Here is a 16,618-nt window from a genome sequence, read left to right as displayed (position 1 = left end):
CACTATGAAATACAAAACAATGTTAAGGTATGACCTCTACCCACAGGAGCTGACAGTTTTCTGGTAAAAACAAACTTAGTCACAAGTAACTGTGACTTCCGATCCCCTAAAGGACAGTGCACATCCTTTAGGAGATCGGAAGACACACGTGGGTGAACTGGAGGGGTCAAGAATAGCTACAGCCAACTTTCACTGAGCACGTTCCATGTGCAAGGCATGGCGCCAGGAGCTTTGCACACATTGCTCCATCTCTTCCTCACACAAGCCGATGAGGTCGTAAGTACTCTAAGTGTCTCCACTTTTCAGGGGAAGAATATGAACAAAAGGCAAGTTATTTGCTCAAAGATTCACCATCGCTGTGCGGTAGAGCAGGATTAGAGCCCCTGTGTTCTGAATTCAGACCATAGGAGGTAAAAGGAAAGGCCCCATGATCTAAACTTTCGTTAACAGAATTATGATCTAAAAAGTCTGGAAAGGTGGGAGCAGCATAACAGATAAGGTTACAAATGGCATAAGATGACAAAGCATATGCTTAAAATAGTTTTCATAATTATAATGCTCTTTTAAGAAAAAGAGTTCTAAGAACATAGAAAGTGTTATTTTATTCTCTGACCTTCTAGAGGATTTTACAGCAATTTTTAGAATTACTTTGAAATTGGTCATAGATCTTGATATTTTTAAGGCTCTGGAAAAGGGGAAGTCTATTTAGATATTCAACACTCATCAACGTCTTAAACTCATTAAGATGAACTGAGTTAAACTGGAAGCCAAAAGTAATAAGCCCAAACTTACTAGTATTTTTAAAATACTAAAAAAAAGTTCTCTAAAATCAAAGTGCATGCACATTAATGTCACCAATATTTCAAGGGGGAAAAATTTTTATGACATTAAGTGAAAAGTAACAATTTGAAAGCTATGCATTGTTGACACTGAAAGCTAATGTGGTCGAATAGAAGAAGGGGGAAATATTTTCCCCTGTCTTCATATTGTAATATACCCTCTGGGGCACCCCTGATGAACGGGGGTGCCTGTGGGAACCACAGTGCATTACTGTAGTACCTCCATCTCAGGAAGAGAGGCTTCAGTGGTCCTTGGTTCATCTACAGAGGCTTCGTCATCAAACAACCGTCGACAGCAAACCAAGGTAAAGGGTGGAGGCACTTCTTTAAGAAAGGAGACCGCTTCTCGACGTGATTTCCCATAGAGCTGCACGCCATTGACCTACAAAGACAAAGGTAAGTCAGAACGAAGGAGGCTCCAAACGAAAAAAAAAATCTCTGGCTTCCATCAGCCTGTCAAAATGAAAATAGGGTACTGTTTTACTTTCCCTGTATACAAAGGACCTAAATTTAACATTATTTTAGTAGTAATTAAAAACATTAGAAATCCTTAAAATTTATAAAAACTGAGGCTAAACGTCCACCGAACTTGGGTGAAGAAAGTATAAAATGTGTGCGGAGTACGACTTTGGCTGGGTATGTGACCTGCCTGACTTCTCATACCTCCGTGGTTTCGCCTTTCCACACTCCAATGCTACACCCTTCTACCCATCTCTCCTTAAACACCTTAAATACCGTTTACAGCCTTAAGACCATTTCCTCTTGCTTTTTCATTTTGTAAGGATATCACTATAGATATTAACAGTAATTTTAAGGCTGCTAATAGCTGCTGAACTTGGAACCTGTAGGTAACAAAATCTAGGCTACCAGGCTGTTAAAATTTAGCCTGAGTTCACAATTTTCTTTTACATCCCATAAGCTCTTAATACCAGACCAAGAGAAATCACTTCTTTTGAAAACTGCGTAGAACTTTGTATCAGTTCTATTCTCACATGCTATGCTGACACAGTTATCAATTGTAGAAAGTGTGTCAGTTTTCAAATTATTTTTTATGTCCCATATGTTTAAAAGAACAAAAAGGTAACCAACTATTCCTTAATAATGAGTAATGTTTATCACCCAAATTATTTAAATTTCATATTCCTTTTAGTGTGTAATAACAACATTTTGCACCAAAGATGATTTATAAAGATGTCTATTCTAATTTTCCATATATATAACTCTAGCTCAGGGACCTCTGCCAGTCCTGACTAAACGTCCCAAACAGATGATCTTTCTGGCTACTCGGAGGCTGAGGCATGAACACAAACCAAGCAACAAACAATCTTTTCATCCCTAACTCTACCTTCCCAGGAGGGTTCAGCAGCATCAGGTTTAAAAGACATTTCTGGTCTGGTGTTTACTCTGACAGGTGCAGCACTAATGTCCAGAGACCTGGCAGGGCTGCCTTCCCTGGGAGGAACTTTCCACAGAATCTGTCATTGTTCAGAGAATAAGAGCACAGTGGGTTGTTGGAAGCAGCCCATTGGCAGTGATCTGAGCCCTGAATCAACTGTCCCTGGGAACCGCTCTCAGGCCTGTATCATACCAAGTACTTAGCCATCAGGCCAGACAATCTCCCTGCCTCTTAATTATTTACAAAGAAATCACCACATAGTAAAGAGACCCATACATGCTGCAGGGAGCTAGCACTAGTGGAAAAGCAAGTATCTCCCAAGACTTTGACTGATGAAAGGGCCCAGGAAACAGCAAATTCAGCAGCAGATGAGAGGTATTCCTTGGAAGAATTACAAGCTAATCTATACCCAAAAATGGGCAGGGAGGTACCCATCACTGGTCACACCATATCCATGGTACAAACTGGTGCCACAGCGTAGAAAGTTCTAAAACCAACCAAACGGGTAGTAACTTACCCTGAAAGATAAAGCAAGCACATAGAATCAAAGCAGGAATTCTACCCATACACAGCACTAGTTGGTGTTTCACATTACTTCGACAAATTAGAAAATCACTTTTTAGGTTTGTATCTTGGAGTACATTTAAATATTTATTTGGCTCATTATTTATTTATTTGAATTGTCTCCAATTATTATGGCACTGCCTGGTAGTCCTCCTCACTGCACTCAGTCTCTAAAGGGATTGGTCACATTTCCCATTACCAACTCCTATCTAAGGGGATTTATGGCTGCTGTGAATAGCTGCTCTGGGCTGAGAGTTGGCACGATGTTCTAACCCCAAAGCATATTTGTGTTTCTGGTTTTAAGCTCTAAGGAGTACATTAAACACACACACACACACACACACACACACACACACACACACACTTTAAGTTCAGGAGTTTATTTGGCTAACATTACAGAGATTTTTAAAAACTATTATTTCTACATTTGCTTACTCAGAAGCAGCCAATTTTTGTTAGAGTTCACAGTATTTCTCTAGGTCTTTCAACTTGAGACCCTCAGAAGTGCTGTCAGGTCTCAACTGTTCAGACTGTGACAAGAGAATGTACACACACACACACACACGTGTACTCATTTGCAGAGTACGTAACACCATACAAGTAGTGTGCCCTACATTACCACACTCAATCCTCACTCAGCCTATCACATACAGACTACTTGTGCCTTTCCACAGTGATAATATTGCCAACAGCTCACAGTGAGATAATGCTTTAGGGTTTACATGGATGACACTCCATTAGACCTTCACAAACCCATAGCCAAGTAGGCATTTATTGATGAAGGAACTGATTCTCAAAAAGTTAAGTGACAGGCCAAGGGACATGGTTACACTGTGTCAAATTCAGAACCAAAAGCAGCTCTTCTGACTTTTAAATCTGTGCTTCTTTCCGTATCCCAAGTTCTTTCACCAGAAATCTGCACTTAGACAAATTCATGTTTCATGCTACCTTATCACACCACATTCTATGACAAGGTTGAAGGCCCATGGAGCTCTGGTCTTGGCAAAGGCACAGAGGACTCAGTTATGGCTGGGACCATTTATACTTGGTCTACTCAGATCCAGCTAACATTTCTTCATCACCTACCACATCCTAGTAGTGAATTATACACTAAATTATACGCTAAAAATGCTTAAAATATAAATTATATGTTATATGTATTTCACCATAAAAAAGTGAACTAAATTGGTTTTGGCTCATATTTCCACATCTCCCAAACTAATATATCTCATTTCTCCATATCTAACAACTACATATTAGACAGATGGTTTCCAAATGGTCTCCCACCTACAGATTGCCATGTGTGATAACCACAGAGCTATGCCATGTACCCAGCAAATCAGAGAGACATGCTTCAGAACAAATAAAACACCGTAAGTGATATAGTAAAACCTACAGCATTAACCTGCCAATAGCATCCCAACATCATCCCGGGAGCAGCTCTAAAATCACCGGCATACTACACTTTACAACAGGACGCCAAGGCGCTGCCCTCCCAAACCTACGGCAGAATTTGACAACAATCAGTCACAGCCCTTTTCCCTCTAATCTTAAAATCCAACACACTCTTCTAGGTGGCTGGACACTGCTAAAAAAAAATGCAGTCCCACTCAACAAAAAACCTATTTGCGAGCTTTGTCATTCCACTTTGAGAAAACATAAATTTTAGAAAGAAATTTCTATAATCAAGGCTTGTGGGATTCTAATCTTGGCTAAGGCTACTAGGCTAATTCTGTTAAACCCAAACTAGGGCTTCTTGTGGTACCTGAACTCTTGGGAAAAATAAATCTCTTCTATGCAGTCTTCTCTAAGGTTGACCATTCCCCATATCTTTTTTAGGAGCTTACAAGTAGTGTGATGTATTTAAAAAATAACAGTCAAAGAGGAATTATAAAATATGAACTAAAGTTATCATTCTACAAGTGTAAAAAGTTGGAGGAAATCAATGCCTTATTTGCTTCTATGTAAAATTAGGGGTTTCAGTATTGATTGGTTTGTTTATTGTGTTCGTTATAGAACTTTCCAATCTAAGAAAATCTCTCAAGAAAGTCAAGTCAAAGCAGAAGTGCTCTAGAATCAATCTGATTGAATAGCAGCTGGGGAGCCTGAGTGAGCCCACTAGAGGCTGCCATGTTGGGAGGAGGGAGTCCCAAGGAGACAATCTGAAAACCAGTCAAGAACACGTAAGTTCAAGGTCATTCAGCTCTAATCTTGATTAGAAATAATTGACAAAACCTGCAAATAAATGTTACTTCATGTTCCTAAGGGTCATGAATTAGATTCTTAAAAAGAATTTTGCGTCCTGGCTGGTGTAGCTCAGTGGATTGAACGCGGTCTGCGAACCAAAGGGTCACGAGTTTGATTCCCAGTCAGGGCACCTGCCTGGGTGGTGGGCCAGGTCCCCAGTGGCGGCCACATGATAGTCAACCACCATTGACATTTCTCTCCCTTTCTCCCTCCCTTCCCCTCTGTCTAAAAATAAATAAATAACATCTTAAAAAAAAGAATTTTGTTCAAAAAATACTAATTATGCTATCAAACTAAAATAGGGCATTAGCTAATTTCTTAGTCATTTATTTAAATAAGTACTCAGACATCTCAGAAGATGGGGAAAATGAAGTTAAAGCATATTATCTACTTCCTTTGTCATTACATAAACTGTTTATATTTTACTTTATTATTTATCTTTTCCAGCTTCACCGAGATATAATTGACATATAACATTGTGTAAGTTTAAGGTATATAATGTGATCATCTGATGTGTGTGTGTGTGTGTGTGTGATTACTAAAATTAGGTTAGTTAACAATTCCATCATCTCACAGCTACCTTGAAGTACACAAATACCATATTAACTATAGTCATCAAGTTTTTTTATTCTAAGTAGGTCACATTTCACTGGCATTGGCGATAATATAACTTGGGGGATTTCTGGTGGGAACACATTCTCCTGGAGCTTAAAAACTGTGTGTTCCTTTATAAATTTTACCTCAAGAAGCTCATCCTCTGGCTGAAGGAGGCTCAGTGTGTCAACAGGACCACCTGGAGCAATCGAAGAGATGTAATGGTGCCCATCAAAGGAATCCACTTCCATGCCAAGCCTCAGAGTGTGAATGGGCAGGAGCTGCAACAAAATGCAGAGCAATAACATCAAACACCATGACAACCCGTCTGGCTGTTAATTATCCAACAAGTATTTGATAGAAGAGCCCCACCCCTTGAATCAGATCACCAAAATCCCAAAAGAGGACAATATGGGAAAAGTGGCCTCAAGTAAAATGTAAAGTTGCTTGTCTTCTTGTTCTAACTCCTCTTTTCATTTTAGATTCCCTGAGAATACAGCAGCAGACATACGAAGTCATGCCTCCAGTTCTGAGCCCTGGGCGCTCTAGACTTCCCAGGACTGATTCTGTGTTTCACTTTTCTGCCTGGCTTCCCGTCTCCCAGGACATCCTCGCTCCTCTTTATTATCTAATCAACTTACGTGCACACTTCAATACGGAAGTGCCACTTCCAGAAAGTACTCCTGATATCTGAGTTGACCCACCTCTGTCAGGGGCCCCGTCCGACCCTGTACACATTGCCATCACAGATGACTACATAACTGTGTTTGAAATTTCTGTTTCCTTGATTGTTCCCCCAGCTTGAGTGCAGAGCCACATCTCTTCTCTCTGTAACCTCAGGCCCTGAGACAGTACCAGGCACAAACATGGGCTCATTAAATGTTATTTGACTGTAATAGGAAACATTTTTTTTAATTTTTAAAAATATGTTATTTGAACTAAGCCATGAGAGATGGCACCTCCTTCAAGATGTCCTTCTCCATCTCATCAACTTAAACAAAACAACCTCTGATTTGTGGGGAGGTATGGGCGTGTAATAAGAGGTAATCATTATTCCAGTCTAAGGTTGGTGCCGTTGGCTTAAAGGATTTACAAGAGCTAAGAATTGAGTCAAGAGATAAGAAACTCGCCAATGTCACAGGAAAGAGATGAGTGTCTTGGTGGTGTTGGCTGCAAAGTTCCAAGGCATTCACCAAACTCCATTCCCTTGACTTTCAAAGACTGAGCTAATGATCTCCCATTGTGACTACATAAACTCAAATATGGTAAATGATACTCATTATGATTGATATTCCCTGGATCAACAGTCCATTTATCTAAGAATACCAGGCCTACCCCAAATGCATATTTGACAAGGGGAAAACCCTACACAAGGTCACAATGCATCCACAACATGGCTCTTTCCCATTTATTCCCTATTCTCTGTGACCTCTGGGCTTGTTCCTCCCCTTAGTCATCTGCTCTGAATCTGGAGTTCCACAGGCCTTGCCTCAGACACCACCTGGGGCTCATCTCCCTCCCACTGCAGACACACAGGCAAATTTGAAGTGGCAAGCAGTCCAGCTGACTAAGACCTCAATTACTTAAAATACGCATAAATGACTTTTGGCCCTGGGCTAATTTCCTGAAAAATAAGTGCTCTTGACCACCAAGCACCTCAAATCTACAACCACCTCTGGCAATAAGATGTTCTGGCTCTCCAAATGAAAGGTTTAGATTGTTTTTACTCTGGCTGCCTCTCTGATTTCTTTATTTCCCACTGCTGCCACTTTATTCTCTCCTCTAGTCATTGTACCAAATCTGTATACCGAGCTAGAAGGAGACATTACTGTCATTTTCTTTAACAGTACAAGGTGAATAAAAGCCCTCAGAGAAATGTCTCTGTGATGACAATTTATTCACCCATCTCAGCCAACTCTCTTCCTTCCTTTGTTTATGAGCCAAACACTCGGGCAGAGAGTGGTCAGTGGGACTCCCTGTAAGTCATCTCCAGTGGGGTACTGAAGCCTACCACTAGGAGCAGGTCGTTCAATTTTCAGGAATTTTGCAAACCAGTTGTTAAATATAGCCAGCATTATAAATCAGATTATATAAGGTTACAATTAAATACTTAAAATAAATGTAATAAGTATTCAAAATCCATCACTTCCTAATTATTTTTAACATATTTTACCATGTTCTTGAAGTGACTTCTGTTATATATGTGGTAGAAATACTCTCTGAGAACTTAGAGACTACTGAAGGGGTGAACAACCGGAGAGATGCAAGGGTTGATTTGTTTAGTTGCTGAATGCAGCTGGACTGGGGAGAGAAACAGTCCCGCTTCCGCAGAGAAACCTGCCACTGTGCAGTGCTACTTGGAATCCTTTCCAAACGAGCCTTCAGTGATGTTATTTTGGTAGCTTGAAACCTACCAAAATGTGGGACTGTTACACCACAGATAGGCTACAGATCGGAACTGCTTTTTTAAAAAATTCTTTTTGAGAGTTAGATTGTACCAGCATAGTACTCATCTGCAATCTAAGTTGCTACCTAGCATATATTTACAGGATATAAACTACATGCAAGGATTTGAGCTATGAGCTACAATTATAGGGTGAACGAAAAAAACAGTCTCTACCCTCATGGAACTAACATCTAGTGTGGAGACAGAAAATATATAAGCAAGAGAGAAAGCAGATACATGCAAACAAAAAAGTAAATAATTCACTAGCAAACAAGTGAAAAATAAACAAATAATTACTTATTGTGATAAGTGCTATGAAGGAGCTAATATGGGTCAAGACATCAGACATCAAACATAGCTGGTGCAGGCCATTTTGGAAAGTTGGCCAAGAGCAGGTTCCACAGAGGTGGGGACACGTTTAAGTTGAGACTTGAAGGGATTAGAATGAATCAGCCCTACAAAGAGCCTGCTGGGGGACTCCCTGTGGGGGGTAAGTGAAGAAGATTAATCTCTTAAATTTTTGGTTTGAGTAATTGAATAGACTGTGGTGGCAATTTCTGCATAGAAATGTGTCCAAATTAAAACAAAGACATTGCTGTACACACAGAGATCTTTGCTACTTATAAAATAATGTGCCCCCCATAAAAACCAAAAGGATGAAGCAGGGAACTGATTCCAATCTCCCGTTCCAGCCCTTTATCAATCCTGCTCTATTCACATGGTTGAACCGCAGCCCTCTCCTCAAATCCATAGAATAGCAGGCATCAAGAGTAAGTTGAAGCACTGAGGAGCAGCAGAGGCTCACCCATGGAATCCCTTGCCCACCAGACACAAGGCTCTGCCCTTCTGGGCTACTCCAGTTCATATCTATAAACACCACATGCTCCCTAGAAACTTAAACCATGAACAAACACACATGTGCCATCTTTAGTCATGCTGAGCAAATAAACCAGAAGCGATGTTTACAAAGTCTGTCGATCTGAAACAGGCCTACTTACTATTAGTTCTGAATCTAAATCTGAGTGCAGCTGAGTTTCTGAGACTTCGCATTACATTGCTGCAGGCTTCTCTGCAGGGGCAGGACTGTTTAATTACCTGTCTCAGCTTCATTTAGCAACCAAACAAATCAACCATTTCGCCTGTCTCTTTCGGTTGTCCACCCCTTTGGTATTCTGAGAACAGAAAGTGCTAAAATGACAGGAGTAGATGCAATAGAGAGATGATTGATATCTTCACACACGTCGCCTGTAATGCTTTTTGATGCTTATTGGATGCACTTTGCAAGGGGTCCTATTGTAATTGACAAAGCTAATGAGCAGCAGGATTGTCACGATACTGATATGAGTAAAGGATGCGAGGAAATGTATCCGAGGAAAGTGTGGCCATGGTGTGATTTACCGTCAGTGCTAAAATGATAAAGATCAAAGGAGGCCTTTAACCCATGAGTTGGAGAGATCTGTCATGAAACAAACCACAGTTCATTCATTTCGCTAAAAGCTCTCCTTTTAGGACTCTAAAACAAGATATCAAAATGCTAGAGTAGGAATATAAATGATGTTGCTCAGGAGGGGAAAAACCTTCTGGAAAGGAATATGTATGTCAGTGGGATGGTGGAGAATGCTTCCAAAAATGCTGAACTCAGAACAGAAAGAACCCCATAACTAGTTCTTATAACACACACACACACACACAGAATATTAAAGTTATATTTAAAGATTAGGTGGGAAGAAGTACTAAGTTTACCACAAATAAGAATCAAGCTTCCCAAGAACAGGCTACAACTTCTGAACTAAGGGCGAAACACAGCATGACGACCTCGAGTTAGGTGTACCCACACAGGTGATACAAGACAACTCAGCAGGGCTTGATGTACACATTAGCACTCCTCACCCATCTGGAAGTGTAATTCTGGATGTTCAGAAAAGTACACTCTATGTGCTTTGTTGTACAGAAATACTCTGAAGGTTCTCTTCAGCTTCCTAACACCAAGGTCAAGTGTCAGTTGTCACTTAACATTTGAGATATCATTTATGTTAGTTACCTGTTTGGCCCATGTGATATCTGAGCTTTTGACATCTGATCTAACACTTTATACTTAGGACTCTTTCTCTTCCTTTGCTCATAATGTTTCCTCTGCCTGGAATAGTCTCTGTTCTTATTTTTGCAAACCCATTTTTCAGAGTATAGTTGAAATACCATCCTTCCAATAAACTCCCTTCATGTGTCTTGAAGAAGTAAGATCTCTTTCCTTGAATACACTTAAGGCATTTTAGCAATACCTGAGCAACAATTCTCAATGTAGTGAGGCAAGGAAGGGATCACAGTTTTGCAGACCTCACCCCAAACATACAGAATCACAATATTGGTTAGGAGAAACAAGTAGGGCATCTGTATTTTGAACAAACTCCTCTGATTTTTCAGAGACATGGGAAGGGATTGAGAAAGAGAGGGAGAGAAACACTGATCAGTTACCTCTCACATGTGCCCCAGCCTGGGACTGAACCCAGGCATGTGCCCTGACTGGGAGTCGAACTGGCGACGCTTCACTTATAATGCCTAACCAACTAAGCCACACTGGTCAGGGCTACTCTGATGTTTCTGATAGGCCATTTGCCCTAGTTGATGACCCCTGTTACTATAGTTGTTTGATACCAGCAAAGTATACAATTACATGCTTGAGAATTAGTGATAGAGGTTGGTTGCCTCTGCAGGGGAGTACAAGGGAACTGGGATGGGAAGGAAACTTATTTTTTGCAGTACATGCTTCAGTAACTTTTTAATTTTATGTCTTGTCCATATATTATCTATTCAAAAGGATAAAGAACGGCGCAGACTTAGAAGCCAGGTAACCCTTGATTTGTTTCCTGATTTTGCCACTTACTAGCTACATAGGATCTTAGAAGTCACTTTATCTACCTGTTACTCAGTTTCCGCCTAATAAAAATGGAAAGGAGGAACTAGCTCCTGACAAATAGAGCCATTGTGAGAAATAAAAGAGATAATGCATTTAAAGCAAAGGACTGACCCTGATAACCAAGTAGTAACACCCACTGCAACTCCTGGAGGGCCCAACCATCCCACTGCCTTAAAAACTGTGTTTACTCAGGTGGAGCGAGAAGGAAACTCACATTTCAATGCCCTTCCTAAATCATATTCTCTGAACCAGAGAGAATCATGATTTAGGAGGGAAATAAAGTGAAATCTGTCAGTCTGTCTTGTCACACCCAGGGAACAGGACTTGGTATTTTCGTTCCCCATGGCAGGGATACTACTAATGCTCATTCCGTATCACAACCGATGGCCAGCAGAAAGGTCACTGGGATGAGCCTAACGCTTCTTCCTCACAAGGCTGTGATTACCTTAATAGTAAACGCCTGCCAAGAAAACAGCCCTAAAAGTGCAAGTCTCCCCAGATGTGGGGAAACTATTCTTGTGTCATGATTAACAGCTTCCTAGAAGCAATACAACTAACACTCAAGCCACTGTAACTGCTTTCACTTCCCTTTCCCCCCCAATTCCATTGGCCCACAATATGTAAAGATGCTCCTTGAATCAATCTCTTCTTGAGTGATGGCTATGGGATGGTAACTGGAGTAAGCATCTAAAGACGGCTACACCCTTACACGAATGATAGCCGTGAAATATGACTTTGCTAATCACAAACCTGATGGGACAGGGGAAAAACCTGCAGCTTTGACCTCAGGTGCAGAGGAAGGGGCACATTAGAGAGTGAGCGAGGAAGAGTTTTTCTGGATCAGGCTTAAAAGATACATGCTTAAATGCTTCCACTGGTGTCACCTGGCACTGAGAATAAAGCCCAGGCTTACCATCGTGGATCTCGAGGCCCTGTAGCACCTGGTGTTCCTCACCTGCCTCATTTAACAACACTCTGCCCTTCACTTAGTTTGACCCAGGCACGCTGAGACAAACGACTTCCATTCCTCCCACATGCTAGTCCTATCCTGCTGATCACATGTTTCCCAGCTCACCAGTTCTTATCCTTTTTTTTCTTGCACTTGTGTGCATTTAATGAACTTCCCACAGTGTGGCTTCAAGCTACCAGGACGCAGGCCACATCAACACCTTTAATCTTCTCCTCAGCTCTTCTGCTGAAGTATGTGGCCTTCGCAATGACAGGCCACTTTGGGAGATTCTGTTCCCTAGAACTTTGTAGAAGCCCCATCGCACCATGTCAATGATGGGAGTGGCTCCAGTCTTGTTTTTGGCAGCATTTACCCGTGTCTGCTCACTGACCAAGGTCCACAGTTTATCAGGTTGACAGCTGGGCAAAAGCTCTGGTTCCTCTTTAAGTGGTCATGCCTCATACCAACTTTCCCAAAGTAACCTGGGTGACGTTTGTTAAAGTTGATCCTGTGATGATACAACCCACCAGCATTCCCTTAACCTCCCAGGTGCTTCCTGTGCTAGCCAATGCAGCCATGGCCTTGGCTCACGTGGCCCCAAAGTTATCAGGTCTTCCTGGACAGCATTTAAACCTAAGCTGGAAAGACTCCTCCTGGCTCTCTCTCAAAGTGCCCCACCCTTAGGTAGGCTCTCATTACCCAGATTGTCCCTTTGCATCATTTCTCACAACCTATAAGTATCTTACCAAGCTATTTTTTATTATTATGCCCCTACCCAAGCCCAGGATCTAAGCTCTATGGAAACACCTTATGCATTTTGCTTCCCCCATTTGACAGCAGTATGGCACACAGTAGGAGCTCAGTGACTATTTCAGGAATGAATGAATGAATGTGCTCTAAGCTGCAACCTGCCTGTGCTATTATCTAGCTGTATAATTTGAGGCAAACTTCAGTATTCTCACCTGTGAAATGGGTGTGGATGAGAATATATATTGTGATGATAAATGAGAAGCAAATGAATGAACTAAATTAAACTTCTAACATTAAGGGGATTTTTAAAAATAATAATTCATCAAAATAAATAACCTGTGGACATTTATAATTAAGCAATCAATGTAATACAGTAAATATGTATGATAATGTTGTGAGGAAAAAGTGTACATCCCTTCTCTCATACATGTATTACACAAAAGGTTGGGCATACGAACTATAAATATGCAAATATACACAGGTAACAAGTGACTATGAAAAAAGTAATGCAATTATGAGTGACTTTCTTCCAAGTCAAAAATTCTTTTTAAAAAACCATTTTGCAACAACGAAATTTCAATTAATAATTAATAACTGTTTCATAATAGCTAGAAAAGTTGCTTTTAAAAAGGAGCCTGCCTTTAGGGGAAATAAATGGTAATGGAAAAATACAATAAAAAATAAATAAAATAAGTTTTTGTAAAAAAGGAGACTTGGCCCTGGCTAGGTAGCTCAGTTGATTAGAGTGTTGTCCCACAGTCCAAGGCTGTGGGTTCGATCTCTAGTCAGGCCACACACAAGACTCAATCAATGAATGCATAAATAAGTGGAACAACAAATCAATGTTTCTCTCTCTTTTTTTCCCTCTCTCTCTCCCCTCTCCTCTCTCTGTAAAATCAATAAATTAAAAAATATGTATAAAGGAGCTGTGAAAAGGTCACAGACTAAAAGTACATGAAGCATACAGTTAGGAAACAAAGCTACCATTTATTGAACGATTCTTATGTGTTGGCACTGAGATACATTGTCATATATTAAATATATTTCTATTTAATCATCTATGACATAGTGTTATGGTTCATACTCAGTAGAAAAAAATTAGGCTGCTATTTTACCTCCTGAAGTGTTTCCCCAAATGTCACCTTCTTAATGAGGCCTTCCCTCATCAACCTGCCTCGAATTGCAAACTCACATTCTCCTGAACTCCTTCTCCATCTTCCCTTCCTTAATATTCTGCATAGCAAATATCACCCATACTATACAATGTACTTCTTTTCTATCATCCCCACGAAAATGTAAGTTCAGGAGGGCAGGGATTTTTTTCCTGCCGTGTTCTCTTCTGAAACCCAGCACCCAATAGAGGACCATAGAATAGATATTTAAAAATATTTGATAAATGTATGAATGAATGAATGAATGAATGAAGAGTGAAAGAACAGCTGAATGTGCTGGTGAGTTTCTACAGGTGGTACTGAAAGTGTATTCAACTCAAAACCCTTCCACACCTCTATACTAGAGTTACTGAGTAATATATATATATGTATATGGCAACGTTGCATAAAGTTGATCTGGAAAGACGAAACTAGTGAGTGGCAAGGAACTAGGAAAGAAAGGTGAGAGGGACATCTTATGCCTGGAGAAAGATAATGACATTCTTTAAGATGCACACAAAGTATGGTTATGACCCTTTTTTACTTATTATAGATTATGATGACAAAGGGTTTTACATTGGGAGGACAGACAACTGAAGCTATGCTGCATGACAGACTGAGCCTGAGCTCAGCCATGTTCTTCACCAAGGACATCTCTCGATTTCTAATGCTATATTATAGGAAGGGAGGCTAAAAGGCTAACCAGGAAACCACTGAAGAGCAAAGCAAAGATTTCAGAGGCCCCAAATGGAGTTCAGTTCCCAGCAGGGAGAGGGAACTGGTAAACAGCCCCAGACTCATGTGGCGCACTTAGTAGGCTATGTCTTAGGAGCAAAGGCAAACCGAACATAGTCTGAACCTTACCAAAACCTGAACCTTACCTGTACTCCTGCCTTGTCTCAGAGATGGTCACCTACCCCCATCCCCTCTCTCTTCCTCTCTCTCCCTCTCCAACCCTCTCTCTCATTCACACACAGACATGCACACAATTTCCTTACTGGACAGAGATAACATTGCTGAAAGACTTGTAGTTGGCACACACAATGTCAGGCATTCAATCCAATTACAGCATGATGAGAGATACAACCAAATATCTATAATAAGAAAACATCGAACACTAGAAACTCATCTAAAGTTGATCCAGATAATAAAATTAATTACTTGAAATCCTTATAAACTATGATTAATATGTTCAATAGAGAAAAATATGGTATATACAGATTTTTTTTAAGATGAGAATTCCATCAAAAGAATTATAATCTAAAAAGGAATAAAACAAAATTTTAGAATAGAAAACTATAACTAAAATAAGGACTTAATAGATGGGCTTTAGTAGCAATATCAGGCATAGGAAATTTAGTAAACTGGGAGACAGTAAGTAGAAAATATCCAGTATCGAAAAGTTTAGTATAAAGTACAGTTTTAGGGAAAAAATCATTGATTTATATGAATGATAAATGACAATAACAGCCTACTATGTGCTTGCAACTACTCTAGGCACATTATAATTAACTCCTCTAGATCCCATGCGGTAGACACTGAACTACTACTATCTCCCTTTCACAGACAACGAAACTGTGAGACGCACAGTTCGGCCAACCTTACAAGCTAGTGAGCGGATAAGCCAGAATCAGAACTCAGGCAGTCTGGCCCCAGAGTCAGTGTAATCAGTAAACTACACTACAGCAATCACTAAGAAGTGAAGCTTGGTGAAGTACTTCTATCTCCTAGTCTCGTTTTGAATTAAATCCCTCTCAATATATTTAGATGGAATTAGTAACTAGTGACAAATCTAACTGAACACAAAGATGACTTTGTCAATGATTTAAAAATTGAAAAGTTAACTAGAAGTTGTGCCACATCGCTGTCACGTTGCACATCTGAGGGAAGCTCGGTCAGTTGGCCCACCCAGGCACAGCGAGGAAGCAACTCAAAATGTAGGTTACCTTCGGAAGGAAATGCTCTCCATAGCATCACCCTTCAAAATCCAAACCTAAACAACTATAGCACATTTCATATAAAATTATGGAAGGGAAGTATTCATCACAAATAAAAAAAATAGTAGAACTATTTAAAGAAACCACTTCTTACAAAACCCACATGGGACACAGAAAACTCATTCTGCATACTGCATGTGACAGCTTGAAATCAATACATAATGAGGAAAGGAATCACCCAGGGTGGACGGGATACCGACAAAGTTATTTCCAGCGGCAGAGAGTGAATCTGTAATAATCCTAACAAGGATATGTCGACAAATATGGAAAACAAAACAATGGCCTACAGACTAGAAATGTTCGATGTGCATCCCAATCTTCAAGCAAGGGGATGCCAGGCAGTGCGGGAACTCTAGAACCCGCGCTCTGACCGCCCACACAAGTAAAATGATATTCAAGGTGATGCACTAAAGGCTTCCAGCTTATGCGGAGCAAGAAATGCCAGACGGTCACGCTGGATTTAGAAAAGGAAGAGGCACTCAGCGCCTAATTGCAAGCATTTTCTGGATACTGCAACAGTCCAAAGAATTTCAGAAGATCAGTTTTAGGTTTTACAGATGGTTGCTGCTAGCATGGAAAGCTATGGGTTGCTCTGAAAGAAACGGGTGTGCCGTGGCACGTGTTGTCCCGAGGCTTAACTGGTATCGTGGACAGGAAGCCACTGTCAGGACAGAAGACTCTGAGGAGAAAGAATAGTTTCCTTCCGGCAAAGATGTCAGACAAGGGTGCATTTTATCTCCCTGTCTGTTTAATCTATACACAGAAGATACT

The 16,618-nt window shown here is 40.5% G+C and overlaps 1 protein-coding gene across 3 annotated transcripts in view; it reads right to left on the bottom strand.

Annotated features, from left to right (window-relative positions):
• Positions 1 to 16,618, bottom strand: part of PATJ (PATJ crumbs cell polarity complex component) — a 322,107-nt gene that overhangs the window by 251,353 nt on the left and 54,136 nt on the right. For all 3 annotated transcript variants that reach the window (XM_024565364.3, XM_024565365.3, XM_024565366.4), the window contains exons 15-16: positions 5,787 to 5,921; positions 1,060 to 1,221 (exon numbers count right to left, since the gene is read on the bottom strand). In XM_024565364.3, the coding sequence (XP_024421132.2) occupies positions 1,060 to 1,221; positions 5,787 to 5,921 (297 nt within the window). The remainder of the gene's footprint in view (positions 1 to 1,059; positions 1,222 to 5,786; positions 5,922 to 16,618) is intronic.

This window comes from Desmodus rotundus, chromosome 3 (assembly GCF_022682495.2).
Source record: "Desmodus rotundus isolate HL8 chromosome 3, HLdesRot8A.1, whole genome shotgun sequence".
Taxonomy (NCBI): Eukaryota; Metazoa; Chordata; class Mammalia; order Chiroptera; family Phyllostomidae; genus Desmodus; species Desmodus rotundus.
This window is presented reverse-complemented; position numbering and strand designations above follow the sequence as displayed.